The 22,329-nt window shown below is 38.9% G+C and overlaps 1 protein-coding gene across 6 annotated transcripts in view; it reads right to left on the bottom strand.

Moving 5' to 3' along the window:
- Nucleotides 1-22,329, bottom strand: part of HELQ (helicase, POLQ like) — a 32,632-nt gene that overhangs the window by 1,486 nt on the left and 8,817 nt on the right. For 5 of the 6 annotated variants that reach the window (XM_034771213.1, XM_034771215.1, XM_034771216.1 and 2 more), the window contains 13 exons: nt 21,208-21,280; nt 17,882-17,979; nt 16,826-16,924; nt 15,932-16,077; nt 14,572-14,811; nt 11,561-11,702; nt 11,047-11,151; nt 10,187-10,409; nt 8,263-8,420; nt 5,006-5,104; nt 4,232-4,405; nt 3,621-3,734; nt 417-551 (listed from right to left, as the gene is read on the bottom strand). In XM_034771213.1, the coding sequence (XP_034627104.1) occupies nt 417-551; nt 3,621-3,734; nt 4,232-4,405; nt 5,006-5,104; nt 8,263-8,420; nt 10,187-10,409; nt 11,047-11,151; nt 11,561-11,702; nt 14,572-14,811; nt 15,932-16,077; nt 16,826-16,924; nt 17,882-17,979; nt 21,208-21,280 (1,806 nt within the window). The remainder of the gene's footprint in view (nt 1-416; nt 552-3,620; nt 3,735-4,231; nt 4,406-5,005; nt 5,105-8,262; nt 8,421-10,186; nt 10,410-11,046; nt 11,152-11,560; nt 11,703-14,571; nt 14,812-15,931; nt 16,078-16,825; nt 16,925-17,881; nt 17,980-21,207; nt 21,281-22,329) is intronic. The other variant, XM_034771214.1, reaches the window with a different exon arrangement.

The raw sequence follows: 22,329 nt of genomic DNA, 5'->3' as shown, positions 1-22,329 counted from the left end.
GTAAATTTTGCATGTTGATCCTAGCTCAGGGGTCGGCAACCTTTCAGAAGTGATGTGCCAAGTCTTCATTTATTCACTCTAATTTAAGGTTTCGCGCGCCAGTAATACATTTTAACGTTTTTAGAAGGTCTCTTTCTATAAGTCTATAATATATAACTAAACTATTGTTGTAAAGCAAATAAGGTTTTTAAAATGTTTAAGAAGCTTCATTTAAAATTAAGTTAAAATGCAGAGCCCCCCGGACCGGTGGACAGGACCCGGGCAGCGTGAGTGCCACTGAAAATCAGCTTGTGTGCCTCCTTTCTCTTGGGAAAGATTACTAAATGGAAAAATATTTAGTTTCCTCCAAGTTTTCACTCAGAGTTCCATCTTTGCCAATATCCCTTTGACAGCTCAAATAGTCAAGTTTTGCTCACCTTTGCGGATGAAACTATTTGTCTGGCTTGACGTCGTGACAAATGCTCGATCATCTTCACCAGTGTTTCTGGATCTGCATTAGCTAGATGTGCTAGAGTTTTGTATCCTGAATCATACAGCTGTTTTGCTCGAGACTTTAAGCCAAAAATAAAGCAATGTTAGAAATTAGATTAGTAAATAAGAAATGTAAGGAACTTGTCAGTAAATCCAAAACTCTACTCTGACCTCACAAGTCATTCATCTATCAGCTAATCTCAGCAGACTGATACTGTAGGTATATGAAGTCCAGTCACTGTTACAAAAGTTTACCTAATAATTAAATTTGTTCCTGAAAAGCCATTATTTCCTTTCTACATCCTTGTTCAGCTCTTAGTAACCTTTCTGCCTCTTCCACATTATTTCCTCTCAAGAAATGGTTCTGTATAGACCTGACTTTCCTGTTCTTGTCATCTCTCTCTCTCAGCATTCATTGTCCTCTAGGGGAGCTGAGCACATCTGAAAAATCTGGCCACGTAATTTAGGTGCCTAAATGGAAGCAGCCGAGTTCTTTTGAAAATCTGGCCATTAATTTTTGAACCTCCGACGACTGTCACTGCCATGAAATCAGACGCTTAATAGCCACACAGCCTTGGACAATAAGCTCAGAACAGAAAATCTATTTTAACTTTATAGCTCACAAAATGTTTTATTTTTCTTCTAACAGTAATACTACCCTTGTTTACTTTTGTATTGGGTGAAAAGCTGTGACTGTGGACTCTCGTATAATGAAAGGAGAGGTATAGTACTTAAGGAATAGGATTATTATTTTTATTATTATTTATTTGGTTCCCTTTTCTTAGGCATTTTATTAGGGTTCATACTGTTATGATGAAAAGAAACAAAACCAGCCAAAGAGAGACACTTATGAGAAAGATCTTTGTTGCAAAATTACTTGTGCTAGGTCTTACACAGTTTAAATGAAGACCATCTTCAGTTTGACCATGGATGTTATGTTTTTCAAACAAAACAAGGTTAACAAAGATTGTTCTGTAACTTGAAATATATAAACAGCTGAACTTTAATGCACAAATGCTATCCCCAGACTTCACTGAACTACCTTCCAGCTTTTTTTCCCCCTCTCTCTTCTCTTGCTTAATTCCATGCATTTTCTTCTATTTATTTGGTTCTATCTGCTTAAAATTTTCCTCTTGATAAAGAAACCAGCCTTAAAAGGTCTAGAGACTTTACAATGTCCTCTACAGTAGTCATGGACTAGAAACATTTAGCCACAGGATTACAGGGCATGCTGACTTTGTAGAAGAGTAGCTTGGTAGCTACCTGTAACTACCTTCCATGTAGGAAAGACTGTATTGTCCAGTTGTTTTATGTGCTTGATAATTACAGTTTATTGGGTCCAGAATACCCCCAGGACAGTGAGTTCAGTCCTACAGGAGCTGTTTTATTTCATTAATTTGAAAATATTATTTTAGAGAATCGATACAGACTGCAATGTTTGTCCATCAAGCACTTGTGTGTGACGTTGGTTTTTGTAGTGTTTCATTCACAAAATTTCATAGGAATCCAGCCTGAAATGCATTGTTGGCCACACACTACATTCAACACCTTCCAAATCAGTTTTGATACCAGTAAGGAGCTACTAGAAGGTAGCAGTCATATTTTACGCTGACTGCTGTAAAACAAAACTTTGAAAGAACTCTTCAATTCTACTCTACTTCCCTCTGCAGATGACTTCATTTAAAGAGCAACTGAAGAGGTAAACAGATCCAGTTTCCCCTTTGCATCAAGTTCAGAATCCTTTACCAAGAAAGGGTTGGCCAGCAGAGGGAAACTGATTAGGCTACTAGCTAGTTTCCCTTCCTGGCGTAAAGCACTACTACTGCTGAACCTGATAACAGTAGCAGCATTTGTCCACAATACGCTCTAATTGTGGAGTTATTTAACTTTGAAATGAGGTCAGAGAATGCACATGAAATAGCACTGAGGGCCGTATTTACCAAACAGATTCATTTGATATTTGAACATCTCCTTCAGATCAGAGACCAACATGATTTCCTCCTTAAAAGTGTGGACTTCATCAGAAAAGTCACTGTGAAAAAGTGGTAGCTTCCAACTCAAGATAGTCTACTTTGTGCACTTATCTCTTGACTATAGCGATAAATTAAATTACTATACCATTTTTTATTCCTATTAACCCCGCAGAGCCACCAGTACAACAAAAGAGCACCTAGGATTCTATTTTAGCTTGAGCACCAGCAGAATTGGTAACCAGTGTACTATTATGACATTTGTATTGTTGCTATTGTAGCAGTCAGAAGGAAAAAGCAACCTGAATGCAAAATTTGAGTTTGAGCTTATATTGCTTATAGGGAAACAGTTTGTTGATAATTCGTACAGTCAACTGCTTGACAACACTTTGGTTTGTTATGAAACATACTCAAGAGACTAAATAACCAGTATCAGTCAGGTTTATTGCTATAAGCAAAAAATATAGTACAGGAAAAAGGTTCAATACAATACCAGTCAATGGGAAGCCATCTTGTGCAGCATTATAAAAGGTATTGTGTATATCATCTGAAACTAGATTTAACCAATCAGCTTTCTACTTTGTTTTTCTGGTACCATGGCATACCCCTTATCTCTTTATTCTGAACACATGGATTCCAGGTACCCAGGGCATGAAGGCCACCTTCTAAGTTTGTATTAGGGTACCACATTCATATGCCTCGATCCTGACAGTTTCTCTATCTACTTAAGCTAAAGCTTACTTCAGCAAATGCATGATGTTATGGGATACTTAGCATAGTGACAAGTATTATAGTAAAGGTATAGTCCATTTTAGGCTATATAACTGCTATAATGTTTGTGCTTAATGCACAAAAATATATATCTGGCACAGATCATATTAATATGGGGTATATATGTAGCCAGCATATATTGGTCAACACTTTTTATTTATAAACTAAACAGATGAATTATGAAAACCATTGAAACACAAACATGGCCCTCCACATTTAGCAGAATAACGTTCTTTTCATCATAGAGCTTGCACCCCAGAAAGATTTAACAAGATTTTAGCAAAATGCTAGGTTCTTAATAAAAATGTTTTTTGTTTTTTTCCATAGGCACTTGGGGACATCATGGTTGAGGTTAGTATAAAAGCTTGGATTTAGGGTTATCTGGACTCCCAAAGTACGTACACTAACCTCTAAAACCCCTGCCACCTCCATAAGAGGGATGAGTTCTGCCTTAACACAATAGGTCAGTCGCTTGGTAAGTTCTGTCAGCAGGGCTTTATAAACCCAAAATTCCTCCAACTCCTGCAGAAACAAAGGATATTAAAGTCTGTAAAGTAATTTTACAATTCTAGTTAAATTCCTGTACTCTGGGCTAGTATTCTGGTTGGAGCATTGCCAAGGCAGCATATGTGTAGCCTTTGGAAGAGGATTTATGCCATTTCTAGTAATCCTTCTAGCCAATTCCAAGAGTTGAGTCCAGCATTCCTCAAGTAGTCATCCCAAAATCAGGCCCTTTTGAAGGATGAGGCGATACTTTAGAGATAAGATGTTCTTTGGAAGTCATTTTGGACTTTCTGAATTTGGAAAGTTGAAGTAGCAGTTGGAGCTGCCAATGCAGCCATGTTTCCAAGAAGCTGCCATGCAATTAGATGACCTCTAAAAGATGACACCATTTTAACGTACAGCAGTAAGTTCTAAAATTCTACAGCAGAAAATCACCCTTTTCCTCTGACTCTGATAAAGACATTTTTATACTTTACATCATGTAAAAGCAAAAATGTCCATTTAACATATATTACCTCACAGAAGTGCAGCATACAGGAGGAGAACGAGGCAGCAGAGTTCAGGAGATTTTGCACATATCCTCGAGACATGTTAAATTTTTCTGAAACGTTCCATATGTTGGTCTCTTTCAGTAGGGCATAAAGAACAAAGGACAGATACAGCCTATTTATGACACAGTTGTCCACATCCTAGAAAGACAGATGCACATGTTCAGTTAGAAGTGTGAGCTAGGAGCCAATAGATAAAACAAAGAATATCAGAGAAGAACTTTGCATTACTAGGGGGACAGACTATCATCAGAATAGAGCTTTTCCATCTCTAAATGTCTCTAATCCTATGAAACAGTCAGATGTAGTAGTGTTGCATTCAAGAATTTGTGAGGTAAGGGAGGAAATATGGGAAGCATTTTGGTGAAACAAAGATTAGTTCAGTCTACTCTGACTCTGTATACCTGAATCTGATTTGCATTTCTGAAAACTACAATAATTAAGCTGTACATTTGCCAGGGCCAGCATGAGAATCCTGGATCCTACTGTTTCCATGGCTATACAATATAATGCACTTTAATAACTTTATATGAGAAAAAATAATTAACAGGGCATCATTAACTTGAAAAATCATATTTCTGTCTAAAAACTGTGCATTTCCTAGTTACAAGTCACCCCTAAAATTATCATAACTGAGAGATTAGAGAACCCCAATTATTAGCTGCACTATGAAAAACAATTCAATTGACAAGATTATAATTCTACTATTTTTTCTTTAAATAAAAATAATTTTCAGCCTACCTTTTTGATGGCTTGTCCAGAAGCCTTTTTCGTAATAAAACTTTCAGGGACTCCCACAATAGCTGCTACTTTCTGTTCTACTGAATTTAGCTGGCTAAACTAAAAAGTAAAATTAAAAAAAACCAACACTGCAGCTAAACACATTTTCTATATTAATCAAATGCAAAACAATACCTTTAAAATATTATATCTTGTAACACCAATAAAGATAGAACGGTTAAAAGACAACTTCAAATATATAACATTTTATCCCTTTAAAAATTTCATACAGATGAACCCTATCTCCCCTCCTGCAACACACCTGCATGTGTACAAACACAAACGCACACAGAATCACTTCCCCCTCATCTGTAATATAGCTATTTAAGTGGGCACAAGCATCGTTAAACGATAGTTTTTGAGCTGCAATATTTGTACTTTTGTTTGTTTATCACTGATATGCAAGAAGGCAGTGAAAGTTTGAGAAAACTCATGTTCAAGCTGACCGCTATCAAATTCTAAAACTTTTTTAAGCAGACAAAATAAGTTTTCCTTCAATTTTAGTATCTTTGCATATAGTTTTGATAAAATATATAAGCAATGCTAAGAAGTACAGCAAAAAAGCCAATTTAAATTAAGTGCTTATCAGATGGCTGGCTCTGTAATCTTTCCCAGAAGCAAGCTATGGGAAATATTTTGTTACCGGAAGTCAGCGACTATTTTCCCTTTCTGCCAGCATAAGAGTAGCCAGGCAGAGGTTTTCGGAATGCTTTATTTTACTTTTCCCCACGGTATGTTTAGTACTTTTTATGAAGGATGCTCTAGAAATAAAATGTATTTTTTATAATGTAATCAGAGTACAAAAGTGATCTCTTAGTCTTCTATTAACCACTTCAGCATCAACCAATTTATTTAGTTTTACCCAGAACTCAGCAGTTTCTTTGGCTACACTTTGAACTGCCTCTGACTGCAGACTTTCCAGTTGTATCTTGACTTTCACATCACAATGGTATTTATATAAAGCAAACCATAAGCTTTAGGGATTTTAATGTTATCACTGACATATTACACTTTATGATCACTGTCAGGTATGTCTACACTGCAGCTGGGAGTATACATCCCAGTACAGGCCAACAGACACACAACATACTAGCTCTGCTTGAGCTAGAGTAGTACTAAAAATAGCAGCGTAGCTGGGGTAGCACAGGAAGGATCTCAGGCTAGTTGCCGGTGTACAATTAAGTGCAGGCCCCCTCTCCTCCCCCGCCTACATACTCGGCTTGCTAGCCTGAGCCACTGCCTGTGCTACATTGGCCACACTGCTATTTTTAGTGTGCCAGCGTGAGTGGATGTAACTCATCGGTCTAGCCATGCTCGGAAGCACACTCCCAGCTGCAGTGCAGACATCTAGCCAGACCCAAGTACAACTAAAACTCATAAGATGCAAAACTACATCTTAAAACTACTTAAAACAAAACTACTGTTTCGTGCTGTGTTAAGAAGCAGCTCTGTTATATATCTCAATTCTCCTGGTGAAGAGCTCACTGGATCACAAGGTTCTAATGAGTGAAATAATAAATTGATTTAGCATATCATTACATTTGATTCTTAATGCTACCGTACTGGTTACAGTTACATTTTGAATCAATATGATTGTTTCCCCTTAGTTTCTCTACAATAAATGTTCATGGGTATATTAGCTTATCCCTTTTCTTTAACTTATTAATTTTAGCTCCTAGGTGGCTAGTAGTTCAAAAGGTTTACTCCTGGAGGAATTCTGCACCACTGCACAATGCAGAATTTTGCAAGAATTAATGTTGGGCATGTAGGGAAATAACCCACTTCCTTCCCTGACGAACCAAGGGATGCACCCCACCCATGAACTTATTCGCTACACCGATACTGACTTGGACTCTTAATACATTCCATGGGGGGGCGTACCTGAGCCCACTTATCCACTGATGCTCTAAAAACTCCCGCACCCCAATCTGGGTCTATGCTGGTTATGTGATATGTATGTATCTCGTGATCCTTGTAACCGATACCTGTAATCCCTCATAACTCAAGCCTGACCCCAGATGTACAGTACCTTCCTTCTTAACTTTAATAAGATTTTTAAATCTTTCCTTTTTTCCCTACAGAAATGGGCAGCAGAAATGTTGGCTGCTACTAGGGGCTGCAGGACCCAGCAGAGCCCAGCAGCTCACGAATAGAAGACAAGGCCAGGGGGAGGGGGAGGGAACTGGAGGGTTCCCAGCAGTTGTAGTTCCCAGCATGCCCTGAAGGAAGGAGGCAGCAGCGCACAGGAAACTCTGTGCAAGCCTGGGACCCAGCGTCAGGTTGTTTCTCCCTCTGGATCCCTGTGCTCTAGGAGGGTAGAGTCTGAGAGTAGTTGGTCTCTGGGGGGTAGAGGGTGTGAGTGTCTGGGATGGCGTGGGGGAGGAGGGACCGCAGTTGGCCTCGGGGAGGAAGGGGGGGTGTAGAAGGTGTGAGTTTCTGGGCCGGGGGAGGAGGCGCAGCTGGGCTCTGGAGGCTAGTGTGTGAAAGTGTCTGGGCCAGAGGGGACCTGCAGCTGGCCCCTGGGTGGGAGAAGGTGAAAGTGTCTGGGCTGGGGGGAGGGGAGGGGAGAGAGAGGGAGAAGAGGGTGTGAGTGTCTGGGCTGGGACCGAGGGTGCGGGGGTGCCGCTGGGCTTTGGGGGGGGGTAGAAAGTGAGAGAGAGTCTGGGCCAGGGTGGCCCCACGGCTGGGCTCTAGAGGTGACGGGTTGTGGGTGCCTGGGCTGGGGGTGCTGCAGCTGAGCTCTGGGGGGATGGGGAAGGTGAGTGTCTGGGCCGGGGGGGGGGGGGGGGGGAGGGGGGGGGGGGGGCGTAGCTGGGGGGGGGGGGGGGGAAGGGTGTGTTTCTGGCCCCTTGCTGGGCTCTGGGGGGAACGGGGGGCAGAGAAGCAGGAACTGGGTTGTTGTAGGGGTTTCTTTAACTCTGCTCCTGGGGGAATTTTGTGTGTGTCTGTATTGTTACAGACGTGCTTGCTGACAGGTATTTTGAAATATATTACCAAAATAATTGAAACCGGTGTGATTATATAGTGTTATTTTGACAAATACAATTTGCAAAATTTTAAAATATTGTGCACAGAGTTAAATTTTTTGGCGCAGAATTCCCCCAGGAATAAAGGTTACAAACACAAGTGAACAGATAACAGAGGAAACAGCTATATAATTCAACCTATATTTTGCTGTGCAGGACAGCACTTGGTATATGGTTGAAGCCATGTCTTACCTGTCTAAAATAGATCATCCAGTCTGGTCTACAGTGATAAGTCATGTCATATGGAGTTGTCAGATAGAGAAGGTGAAGGCAGCTCTCAAGAACCAGCCCCTCAAGACCTTTCTTCAAGTCTCTGTAGAGAGCATCACAATAGGCCAAGTCTATACAGCCTAAAATGAATTAGTATAAAGATACCAGTTTATATAACAGTGACAGTTAAGTATAATATACTGTATCATATGTAATTCTCCCTCTGTTCTTTCTTTAGGGACCTTTAATAAAGCCTGTATTTCAGTAACCAGCACAGTGCCAAGGACTCCCAAATCTAATTTGGTAAGTCAATAAGAAATGCATTTTACTACCCCCAAAATAGCAATACTTCATGTGGATGACACCCTGGGGAGTGTTACTACAACAGAGGCCAAATATACTTAGAACTCGTTTGTATAAAAGGAAAACAGTTAAAATGAAGGGAAAGAATGTAAGATGCTTGGTCTCTATTTTTAATGGGGATATATTTGAATATTAGAACTCAGTAGTCAAGACAGGAACTGCTATACTGGATCAGATCAGTGGTCCTTCTAGTTCAGTACCAGATGCTTCAGAAAAAGGTGCAAGAAGGTAGACAAATGTGAGCTAATCGGTCTCCCCCATTAGATGACATCCTGACATCAACAGTTAGAGATTGTCTTAAGTCCCAAAGCTTGAGATTTAATATAACTTCCACAATTTTTGTTATTGATTATAGCAAGTCTGGAAATTCTCGATATCCATATAAAGGTCCAATCCCTTTTTGAATCTTGCTAAGTTCTTGGCCTCAACAATTTCCTGTAGCAACAAGTTCTACAGTCTAATTGCATGTTGTGTGAAAATATATTTATCAGTTTTCAGCTTCCCATTTTTAATTTCACTTAATGCCCCTGTGCTCTTGAGTTCTGAGAGAAGTCCCTGATCTAACTTCTCAAAAATTGCATTTACGTACATTATGTCCATTCTTTTTCATTTATTTTCTAAGGTACACAATCCCAATCTTTTCACTCTCTCTTGTTAGGCAGTATACTTCTTGAGATGGGGAAACGTGCATTGCACACAGTATTCCTCATGATGCCACACAGATTTATATAAAGGCATTATAATATTCTCCACCACATTTCTCATTAATCCTAACATCGTTCGCTTTTTTGATCAGTAGCTACACACCAAGCAGAAATCTTAATCTTCACGGAGCTGTCTACAATGATGCCAAGTCCCTTTCCTGAGTTGATAGTTAATTTAGAAATCTGAAAAGGTGCACAAGTAATTTACGCTTCCCCTGCCAATGGGCACTACTTTGCATTTATACAACCTATGTTTGTCATACTATTTCCCATTCATCTAGCTTATTTAGGGTTCTTTGAAGTTTCTCAAAAGCTTTCTGGTCCTGACTAACCTAAATCACTGCGTGTCATTTATAAAACTTGCTACTTCACTACTCACCCCTCTTTCCGTATGCTTAATTAATACATTAAACAAACATGGGAACTACTACAGAACCCTAGACACCTTGCTGTTAACCTTTTGCCAAGATGAAAATTGACCATTTAATCCTACTCTTTGCTTTCCTGTCCTCCTACTCACTTTTTGATCCATGATAATACTTTGCCTCTCATCCCATGACTACATAGCTTCTTTAGCAGCCTTTTGTGCAGGGCCTTTTTGAAGTCTAAGTTCAAAGAATTCTGAGACATTAGTGAGACATGATTTTCCTTTACAACGGTGCTGGTTACACCCGATTATATCATGATCTTCCAGGTGTTTTGTTATTTTGATTTTAAATTATCGTTTCAGAAAGGAGATAAGAGGTTGGATGAAAGTGAGTGTGAAGAAAAAAAAAAAAGTCCAGATTTTAAATGTTATTCTGAAAAAAGTACGATGAAAATGAAGAAAACTTTCTCACCTTTGTAGGTAGCTTGACCCAACTGTGTTATCTCTAGATTACTTTGGGATTTTTGTTCCTTTTCAGAGGTCATTTTTCCTTTTAGTAGTCCTTTTTCTATCAGACATCCCAGTGCTTCTCTAGTTATAGAAGAGAGGCTCTTTTCTTTAGACAGAAACTGTTGCTGAACACCAAACAGTGTGCCACACATAAAGTGGTAGATCTCTTCAGGGTTTCTTGCAATCTACAACATTTTAGTATGTGATTGCAACATTATATTTAAACAATCTGAATATCGTTATGCGTAGCATGATAGATAAGTGCCAACCTACAATCTTCATCTAGCTGAAAACATTATGCTTACTGAAGACATAGGGCAACATTGTTAATTTTATGTTGCTACAGAACTGTGCGATACCTCTAAGTTATACTACAGACATTCTGACTACATTCTGATTAACACTACATGGCATTCTGCTCTAACATTCCAGCTTTTAGTGTATTACTTTTTTTGGGGTGGGTGGGGGAAAGGGGAGAGGGCTCTTTAAGGAGCGAGTAATATAAAACATGTTTAAAGTCAATGAGGAAACATAGCAGAAACCACTTGGGACTTGTCTACATTAGTAAATTTTATAATCATGTTTCAACATGATTTAACAACTGAGTTAGCTAACACAATGACAACCTCCTCATCATCATTAGTGTAGACAAGGGCAAGTTATGCTCAGCATTGTGCAAGCTAGTCATGGTTAAACTCAAGGCTTTAGTGAATACTAATATAACTGATCTCCAGCTTAGTGAAACGTACAGTTATTCTGCATCCATACTCTTAATATCAAAATGCATCTCTTTAGTTGCTCACAAAAGAGTTAAATTGTAACCTTTAATCCAACCAAAGACAGGAGCAGGCTTTGGATTCCCTTAGTGAATTCAAGGAAGAGGTTGCTGTAACAGTTCTCCAAAGGACTGTTTACTAAATCCCGAACCTAAAAAACAAAACAATTGTTATTTACACTATGCATTCATAAAGTCTACACAGGTGAAAAATATTCCACTTTCAAAAAATATCTTGAAGGTTTTTTTTAAAAAAAAAAATCAAGCTAGTAAATAAGAAAATTGCTGGAGATGTCCAAGTTTTAGGATAAGTTCTTGTGTGAGAGACTACATATGCTGCAGAGAAAAAGCTGGTCTCCAAAGAGAGATTGGAAAAGGGCTCTGGCTGCCCTCATGACTGCAGAAAAGGGTCCCACAAAAATAATTATTACAAGGAGAGTCAAATAGCTACAGTTACTGCTGCTTTCAAATGAAGAGTTGGGGGCAAACAATTCAAATCCCCTCCTCCCCACATCAACTTCTTCTGATGACTCAAGCTACCACATTTTTTGAGTAAGTTACCAGATGTTTGTCTTTTTCTTGCACTATAAGAATACTTTCACCAGCACTGTCAATGCCAGCTCGACCAGCTCTGCCAATAATCTGCTTATACTGGTTCTTCTTCAGGAACTCTGTCGCAACATAGGGAGCTCTTAAAATAACCCTAAGAAAAAAAAGAAAAGACTTTGAAAAAGCTACGTTCTGTAAAACATCAGTAAAGTTATATTAAACACAAAGCTCTCCCTAAAAGAAAAGTTTCTATTTGCCTCATGATGCAAGACTCATTGTTAATAAGAACTATGCATGCCTGTCAAATACAAAATATACCCCAACAGGTCTATTTGAAAATCAAGAGCAATACTGAGCACATGGAAAGAATCTTTGATAAAATATGAACAAGTGCCAAACTGAATTTTGTATCAGCTTAGGAACTGTATGTAAGCACCTTATTAGTATTAAAAAAAACACAAATAAGCAACTATGCCAGCCTGCATTGCTCAGTCATTACATTTTCAAACAAACACCTTTATGCTTTCTCCCAGGCTGCCCTTCACACTTTGGAGGAGCTCCCCATAAACATCCGCAAAACTCACTCATTCAAAACACACTTTCTCCAAGAGGTCAACAACAAAAAAATTGACGATAGGTAGGGCTGCTGGTATGCTGAGACCACAGCCTTGCACAGTGACTAATACTGTCTCATTGTTTCCTTGTATCCCCCCCACTTGTCTGTCTGTATCCATCTGTTGTCTCATCCTATACTTGGACTATAAGTGCCTTAGGGCAGGGGAAGTCTTTTTGTTATGTATTTGTAAGGCATCTAACACAATGGGGTTCTGGTACACAACCAGGTGCTACAGCAAGGGTAGGCAACCTATGGCACGCGTGGCAAAGGTGGCACGCGAGCTGATTTTCAGTGGCACTCACACTGCCAGGGTCCTGGCCACTAGTCCGGGGGGCTCTGCATTTTAATTTAATTTTAAATGAAGCTTCTTAAATATTTTAAAACCCTTATTTACTTTACATACAACAATAGTTTAGTTATATATTATAGACTTACAGAAAGAGACCTTCTAAAAACATTAAAATGTATTACTGGCACGCAAAACCTTAAATTAGAGTGAATAAATGAAGACTCGGCACACCACTTCTGAAAGGTTGCTGACCCCTGTGCTACCGTAATACAAATTATAAACAGCACCACAATGTCATCAAGGACTTTTACAGACAACCCATGAGTTGCCTTACCTGCATCTTTATACTGTAGCATCTCCTACAACCGTATATATTTTTAAAATATTAATTTGATGCAATATGAGATTCACCTCAACAAACAATTTGGACTTCTGTCTACACTCTACAGAGTTTAAGTTTTATTTAAATTGAGAATGTAGAGCAATACGAGAATTATTTAAAAACACAGACATGCATATTCCATGAACTGTCAAACAAAGAACAAAAATGAATTTATTTCCAAACCCTCAAATCTCCCTGAGTAATAACTCTATTTAGAAAGGCTATTTCTAAAGAATTCTACAAAGAAATAAAGCCAAAATTGCATTTTGTCACATTCTAGTTATATTGAATAAAAAAAAAAAATCTAAATTTAACAAACAAGATTAAACACAAACTCTGTCTCTAGATCACAGACTTCTAATATAAAATATTAAAAGGACCCAATCTGTTTTATACTGCCAGATTATTTAGTAGCAAGCTTACAAAAAATTGTGCCCCTAAGATTTACTAAAACACAAACATTACGGTTTAAATCATGCAATTTAAAAGCTGAGTCAACTTGAATGTAATAACTTATAAAAGTAAGTTAAAATTAGTTTCAGGTATCAGATGCTGTGAGCCCCTTGCCAATTTTTGTGGTTTTATATCACATTTACCTTTTTTAAAAATTGTTTTTCTTTTCCCTGATTGCTGTGTGAAAAACCCACACATGTAGGGAAAAGAGATTTCCTACTAAATGCTGACAAACGCACAAAGAGAACAAATTGGAATTACATTTTTATCCTCTAATCTCTTTCAGTTATAGGTAATTTACTATTGTACATTGATGAGTTAAGACTGCAGGCTATCAATAACCAATTTATTCATTAAACTGTAATTTATTTTAAAAGCTACTTTTGGATAAGCCCTTTTTTCTGAAGCAGGCAAGAAGCCATTCTCCAAGCCAATCAGAATACATAAGGTAACTGATCACATTGAGAAACAATATGTCAATATCCGCCAGAGTGTTTAAGTGTACCATTTTCGAATGGTAAGACAAGACCATGACGAATAATAAATCATAGCATCTGAAGTTCAAGAATGCATTAATTCAATATTTGTTTTCAATAAATGCATCAGCATTTCCACAGCAACAGGTCATTTGGACACACTGCTGTAATCACCAGCATGACCTCAAACATACAGATTGAGTAGATGTGCTCTATGCTAGTACATTTTTGGGTTGTCTATGCTTTTCAATAAAAGGACTATTTTCAGTATAATTCCACTTAAATAGCACTATCTGTTTCCTTATTTACTATCTCAGTGATTTAATACATTTTTTTCTCAGTTTATAAGTAAAATGATGGTTTTCTTAACTGCCAGCTCTATAGATTCTACCTGAAAGCCAAGATGTGTTCTTACTGTCTCATGCACCATCGTAAGTTACAGATTCTGCAAACCAAATTCTGCCCTCAGTTATGCCTGTGCAATCATCTGATTTGGTCCTGCAATTGGAATTTAGTTACAATTCTCTTAATTACTTGAGTCAAAACAGAACGCAGTTTCATTGTTCAGAAGGATACTGGCTCAGCAAGGTTCCCAGGAGCAAAAAGCAGAAAAACTCATCTTTGAAGTCAGCAGATATGACTAACAACACAGAAGGAGAACTATTGAGTAGATTGTGCCACGTTTAATCGCTACTCAGAGTGGAGCCTCATTAATATAATGTTGACATCTCCAATTTTAGACAATGCAGGAGTTTTGACAATATAGGGTTTAAATGAATCCTCACAAATACTTTTTGTATGACTAACCTTCGAGCTGGCAGGTTGACTCCAGCAGCTAGAGTAGATGTGCAAGTAAGAAGGCACAGGACACCTGCAGAATAAGCCTCCTCTATACGTTTCCTTTCATCACTGGTAAGGCCGCTGTGATGGTAGGCAATACCAAATGGAATGGTTCGCTTTAGAACAGGACAGAGACTTCCCTTACCAATATTCTTCAAGTCCTTAATAAGATCTTGTTTCTCGTTTTCCTTGTGATTTCTATATTCCCTTGAGTGGTTGGGGGCAAACAAACAAACAAACACCCTTAACATTTACATTTTAACAATTCAGTAACTACGTTAAAAGAAAAGGATACTTCTAATTTGCTCCTGCCTATTCTCCATTCCTACAGCAAGAATATGATCACCTCAACCTTTGTAGTCCAGAAAACATTTTCTAGTGTTTCTATTATTTTTACCAAAATGAGAATCAACTTTAGTCAGCAGCAAAAACAAAAAATTAACCTATACTCTCACTCAAGAAAACAGAAAGGATCAAGATTATGGTAAATGTTCTATTTCAAATGCACTGAGATGAGTGACGAGAATGATACAAACTGCCTACAAGTCTAGTAATAGCACAGATTCTTAGCATAGCAAGCAATCACAATGATGGGAATATCAAGTAGTTAGAGATTTCAATTTTCAGTATCTATTTTGTTAGAGTAATCAGATATACAAACTGAAAATGAGTGTAAGTGCCTTGTAACTTCCTAGAAAGATCATTTCTATAGATTTTTTTGAATTATTATTGCATGAATCTGAGCATATTGGTTGAGATGTTGGTTGTTTCATTAATAATGAAATAAAAAGTTAAGATATTCAACTTTAAAATAAAACCCAACTTTTTGTTTGCATCTTACATTCACAGCATATGTAACCAAACACAAAGAGCTGCTTAACAGGCTACTGTTAGGCATGACCAAGAAGAGAACCACTGAGAGCATGAATGGGACACAGTAAGTGCTGTAATTTACACAGAACAGCATGAACAAGATGTGAATTCCATAGATGGTCTCTAAAGGAACTTTGCTATTTTTGCTCCCCAGTGTTTATATTTTTTAAACTGATTCTTGAAAAATTGTATTTTAGTGCCTGTTTTTGTTTTAAACCAAAAATGGACTCTGACACAGGAGCGTTCCCTTCAAGCTACCCTATAATTCCTTTCGCCCAGGGCAAGTTATTTTGTGTTTGTTTGTTTTTGGTCAGGCAAGTATATTTTTTCATCATCATTACCACCATCACCATGGTGAAAGGCAGGTGATTAATTTTTGTGCTAAAAGAGATAAACAGTCAAGGCTGATTTGGCATTTCAGCTATACTCTAAAATAGTAATAAGAGAAACATACTTGTTCAGGTACTTGCATATCATTTCAGCTACATTTTCACAGTTCTTTTTAGTGGGACAAAAGACTAGGCAGGAGTAATTTGGAATGACTTCTGTCACCAAGGCAATAAGGTGGTCAGGGTCCATCTTCTGCAAATTACTAGAATACTGAAACAAAAGTGAAAAAAAAAAAAGTCACCACACACTCTACTTGTAGTTACTACATGAATTAAACTTAAGGTGCTGACCCTGCAAATCAATTCTGAATCTCCTTTCGCTTTAAAAATGCAGAACATTAAGGGATGCTCAGAATTTGACTGGAGGAAACAGAAAGGTGTGAATGGAATGTTTTGCCTCTTTACTACCATTGGAGCTCATTGGTAACACTGGTGCTACATGTTCGATACTACTGGTAGTCATTCTATCAAAAGGAAAGGAGTACTGGTCTAGAGATCAGAAGGCTTTTTGGGGGTAGGGGCACAGCAAACAGTAGGTATAGATAACAAAGAGTTCTGATTTTTACATTATGGTGAACATTCCCAGCTGTTGAGAAGAGAGGATGCTAGGATACATACCAAGGTGGTTTTCCTGGACCTTGCTCATAGGCTCTACCTTTTTTGTATCAGCTTCTGGCTAGGTGTCTGAAATTTTCAAGCATCTCGCTCCCCCCAGTAAGAAGGGAAAAGAAGTTCTCTCCCTTCTTCTCTCCTGTACAGCTGGGAATAAAATTAAAATCTAAAAAACACCCCTCATGTTAGTATTTGGCCATCTAGAGACCACTTGTCCATTGATATTCTTTCCCTTTATCATACTTTATATTTATGAACCAATGTGTCCTAAGAATACCTTAATTTTTGAATACTGTATACCTAAAGAAATGAAAAGTTTCATATATATATATATATATCTGCATTACCTTGAAATTAAGAAGACGTGAAAAAGTAAGGCCATTCTCTGCTTTGTTGTCAACTTCATAGATACTATCTTGTATTTTAACATACTCCTTTAATTCTACCTAGGTTGGTTTAAAAAAAAAAAAAGATATTAAATGTTAGTCAAATTACTGTCTGCATTACTACAACTTTTAAACTATGAGATCTCTTGGAAATACATTTCCAAACTCAAAAAAATAAAGAACCATTCTTATCTCCACATCCAAGAGCTGGCATAAGGCATTTACTTGCCTGTCCCTTATCTCCAAGAATTCATTACCTCAAGAAAATACACACCTCTTCTACCAAGTGGTAAAGTACAGCTTGGCTGATGCTGTGAGCTTCAGGGTAATTTACTTTCAGTTTTGCATGCTATTTCATCTAATGTTAGTTACCTTGAAGGGAATCAGTAAAGCGAAGTATCTTTCTGAATTGCAACAGTATAAGTTAAATATAGTTTGTATTGTGTGCCACTTCCACTGCTGCCATCTATCTTTTAGAAAATAAACGTGATTTGTCCCTGGAAATCTAGGCAATCCAAACAATGAAAGACATACGTTTTTAGTTCTCAAAGCAAAGGAACACTTTTTTAAACATCAAACTGTATACCCTCTTTTCCCCGCCCAGGTAGAGAAAACAAATAAGAAATTTCAGCCCAAAGATTTTTTTTTTTTTTTTTTTTAAAGGTAACTGAAGCATCTGATTGAAGGAGCTCAGAATATAAGTGCCTTCTCAATCACAAAGAAGGGCTGGCCTACTTATAGATTTAGTACCACCTTAACTGAATTGATTTAGAAACCAACACAGTTAAAGCAGTACAACCCCCAAGTGCAGACGTTTATGGAAATAAGCTGATACAAGCACCTTTATATCAGTATAACTATGTTTGCATTTGGGGGTTATACTGCTTTAACTGTGTTGGTTTCTAAATCACTGTAAGTGGTACAAAAACTATATGTTGAAAGTTTAAAGTATCAAACTAGCAGTGACTTAACTCTAAAAATGTTGAGCAATAGTTTTCCCTAGTCTTGAACACGTACTGGTCTAAAATTATTAGTGTAATACTCCGCTTGCAGGAACTGCTGCAGGTCCCCAACATTGTTTAAAGTTGCACTCATTCCAATGATTTGAGTAGTTTCTATAAAATAGAAAATTAAATGTTGAGTACATTTTCAAGTTTGAAACTAAATATTTATTACAATTAGAAGCCACAAAATGTTAAAAGTGTCACAAGATGTATTTATAGCCTTATATAGCACATATAAAAATAACTGAATTCAGTATCTAGGCAGCTGTTTTATCATGTCGTTAAAAAAAAAAAAAAAAGACCAAGAAAAGGGGGCCAGACTTTTGTACCTATTTCAGTGAAAGTTATCATAGCACAAGCAAAGTTCTAGTTAACAATGAACATATTTTAACACAGTAGTCGCCATACCAGAGCCAACTGTTGTAAACCCAACCTAACTCCGTTAATAAAAGAAGAACAGGAGTACTTGTGGCACCTTAGAGACTAACAAAGATCCGAAGAAGTGGGCTGTAGTCCACGAAAGCTTATGCTCTAATAAATTTGTTAGTCTCTAAGGTGCCACAAGTACTCCTGTTCTTCTTTTTGCGGATACAGACTAACACAGCTGCTACTCTGAAATCCGTTAATAAAGAAAACTTAAGGGAACAAGAAGCTTTACTATCTGTGGAGGAATTAAAGCTCTCACAGTGGTCATTGGGTTAGACCAGCGGTTCTCAAACTGGGTCGGGACCCAAAGTGGGTCATGACCCCATTTTAATGGGGTCACCAGGGCTGGCTTAGACTTGCTAGAGCCTGGGGCCAAAGCCGAAGCCTGAGCCCCACAGCCCAGGGCTGAAGTCGAAGCCTGAAGGCTTCAGTCCTAGGCAGCAGAGCTCAGATTACAGGCCCCCTGCCTGGGGCTGAAGCTCTTGATGGTCATGATATAGAAGGCCTCACTAGATAGCAGCGAAGGTGGTGTCTTCTAAATAACTGGGTTCCAGACAATGCATATTTAGATTTTTTTAATTTTACTCAGAACACCTAAGTAGCCATTAGTGCCACACTTGAAGAGCACATGCTGAGAGTTCTCATCCACCCTTCCCACTGACAAGGCAGGTCACTGTATTCTGCATCAGCTGAAGATTGCAGAGGTCCACCAGGGTACAATTGCATTAGGTGACAAAACACATGGTAATACTGTAGCAAGGTCTGTATCCAAAAAAGAAAGTCTCTGGGCTAGTCACAGACAGATAACAGAAATCTCACAATGCCTTTTTCTGTGTATTCAAAGAAAAAGAAGATCCTACACAACCCATGGCCACAAACCACACAGTGAAAGGGCAGTGCTCCCCACCTCCATTTTTCTAGATCAGTGACCCCCTTCCATTATATAAAAAGAGTAAAGCATGCAACAATAAGCCCATTGGTTTCAAGACTGAGCTGAATAAGTTTATGGAGGGGTTGGTATGATGAGACTGCCTTCTATGACATGTAGTTGATCTGCAACTGCTACATCTCCAATGGCCAGTGATGGGACACTAGATGGGGAGGGCTCCGAGTTACTACCGAGAATTCTTTCCCAGGCGTCTGGCTGCTGGGTCTTGCCCGCATGCTGAGAGTCTAACTAATTGTAATATTTGGGGTTGGCAAGGACTTTTCCCCCAGATCAGATTGGCAAACACATTGGAGGTTTTCGCCTTGCTTTGCAGCCTGGGATCTGGGTCACTTACAGGTTTACACTAGTGTAAATGATCGATTCTCTGTAACTTGGAAATCTTTAAACCATGATTTGAGGATTTCAGTAACTCAGCCAGGGTTAGGGGTCTATTACATAGTGGGTGGCCTGCAATGCGCAGGAGGTCAGACTAGATGATCATGATGGTACCTTCTGACCTTAAAGACTATGTAATTTATTTGTATGTTTGTTTCAAGAGGCTGACTCTGAAGGGTAACGGTGTGCAAGGAGTGGGGGAAGAGATTTTATTTGGCAGTTTTATTTCAACATAAATCAACACCTTACAAATTCCCCTGACTGCCTTTTGTGAATCTCTTGGGAGTTGTGACCTACCAGTTATGAAACACTGTTCTAGATTAATCCCCTGACACAGCAGCATCCATCCTACCCAGATCAGTTGCAGACGCTTCACTTCCATTTAAGTCAAAACATTTCTCAGGAGCTGAGAAATCACAAACACATCAGAAAACCATCTTAGATGAAAAAGGAATAAAGAATTTAGTGTTGTTCCCACACTGGTGACTATGGGAGTGTTTTCACAGCATGGTCAGCTTGAGTTAAAAACAACAAAGAGTCTGGTGGCACCTTAAAGACTAACAGATTTATTTGGGCATAAGCTTTCGTGAGTAAAAACCTCACTTCTTCGGATGCAGTTAGCACACCAGTTAACTGCACTTGAGCAACTACAGTTCAAAACAACACTTGAGTTACAGAATGAGCTGCTAAGTGACTGGATTAGCTGCTGATGAGTTGTTGCAACTCAAGCTGATGCATCCCAATTGAAGTACTAGCTCAAACTTCAACAGCACTCAGGCTTCAACCCCCCTCTGCCCTAAGAGTATGTCTACACTGTAGCTGGGACAGTGCTTCCCAGCACTAATAGACACATGTGCTAGTTCTGCTCCAGCTAGCACACTAAAAATAGCAGTGTGGCTGCAGCAGCATAGGCAGTGGCTTGTGCAAGCCACCTGAGTTCAAGTCCACCTGACTGCCCGGGTGTGTACTTGGGTGGCTAGCCTGAGCTGCCACCCGTGCCACTGTGGCCACACTACTATATTTAGCATACTAGATCCAGCAGACCTAGGGCATGTGTCTCTACCCATGTTGGTAAGCACATTCCCAGGTACACTATAGACATGCTCTGAAAGGCTAGCTAGCTTGAGCTTATAGTACCACCTAACTCAAGCTACAGATTTGTGTGTGTGGCTGGAAGTCAAGTTAAGGGTAACACTAGTTATAACTCAAGCCAACTGTGCCATGAAGACGCATCCTATGCAATGGATAATGTTTCACCCCTTAAGGCCTTTATATACACATTTAACAGGAAGGGTCAGAAATCACTCGAGGGAAGAGTTCACACCAAACTGGAATTTCTCAGAGATGAAGGAAGAGGACTACTACATGGCCACCTCATGAACTCCAGCAAAGCACTACAAATGGGTAAAAAATAACCACAGTGATCCATGGTGAAATACACTATTACCCAGTGGAATTTGTGAAATTTTAGAAACCGTGAAACAATAAAAAATAAATTGAAAATTGGATTAATCTCTCTCAAGTTATACAAGTTGTTACTTAACATGATATTTTTAAAGGTAACTAGTCATGATGTAGGAGTTACTTACTGCTGGTGTAGAGAATTTTTGCAAGAATCATTTCCAGTGTAGCTCCACGACTCCCCTCACCAAGCATGTGCAACTTCGGGGAAAAATAAAGATAAGTGAGGCATGTTAAATTAGTTACTGACTTAGCAATATTTCTAAATACAAACCAGCATGCCAATCAAATCCTAAATATTTTTAATATGGTAAACCTTTTGTCAGATTTCTCTCTGATTAAGTTTGGTGTATTTGACTCTAACGCCCCCTCCAATAATGTCATCTCACTATAAAATATATATATTTTTTAAGAAGAATGGTGAAAAAAGTAGATCTAAAACCATACGTATGTGTTTAACAACAAGGTTTGCTTTCCATTAAATTAAACAACAATGGTCACAGGGATGGCACTTCCTGGCAGAAAATACTCAGTGCAGTGATCTTTATTATTACCCAATTAGAATTTATTTTGAATGTCTCTTATCTTGATCAAAGTGGTCTGGGAGAGGTCAAAGGGCCGCCTGGAGAGCCACAAGCAAGTTTCAGGGGGCCCGACAAGCATGGCTGGCGTTAGACTCACTAGGGCCCAGGACAAAAAGCCGAAGCCCTGCCATGCGGGACTCTATCCAGGGCCCTTGAGCACCACCACCCAGGGCTGAAGACGAAGTCTGAGCAACTTACCTCCATGATGCCCTCTGAGGCATGGGGCCCCAGGCAATTGCCCTCCTTGCTCCCCACTAACGACGGCCCTGGCTTTTATATGCAGAAAAACAACTGCTGTGGCACAGCTGGGCCATATGTGGGGGGCCTCAGAAAGAAAAAGATTAGGAACCCCTGCTTTAGTAGACAGTGATGTGACAGTACAGCAATCACTGGCAAAGCAGCACTTAATTCTCAATTATCAGGGGGTAGCCGTGTTAGTCTGTATCTACAAAAACAACAAAGAGTCTGGTGGCACCTTAAAGACTAACAGATTTATTTGGGCATAAGCTTTCGTGAGTAAAAACCTCACTTCTTCGGATGCATCCGAAGAAGTGCGGTTTTTACTCACGAAAGCTTATGCCCAAATAAATCTGTTAGTCTTTAAGGTGCCACCAGACTCCTTGTTGTTTTTGTAGATACAGACTAACACGGCTACCCCCTGATACT

Source organism: Trachemys scripta, chromosome 5 (assembly GCF_013100865.1).
Source record: "Trachemys scripta elegans isolate TJP31775 chromosome 5, CAS_Tse_1.0, whole genome shotgun sequence".
NCBI lineage: Eukaryota > Metazoa > Chordata > Testudines > Emydidae > Trachemys > Trachemys scripta.
The sequence above is the reverse complement of the archived record's forward strand: the minus strand, read 5'-3'. Positions and strand labels throughout refer to the sequence as shown.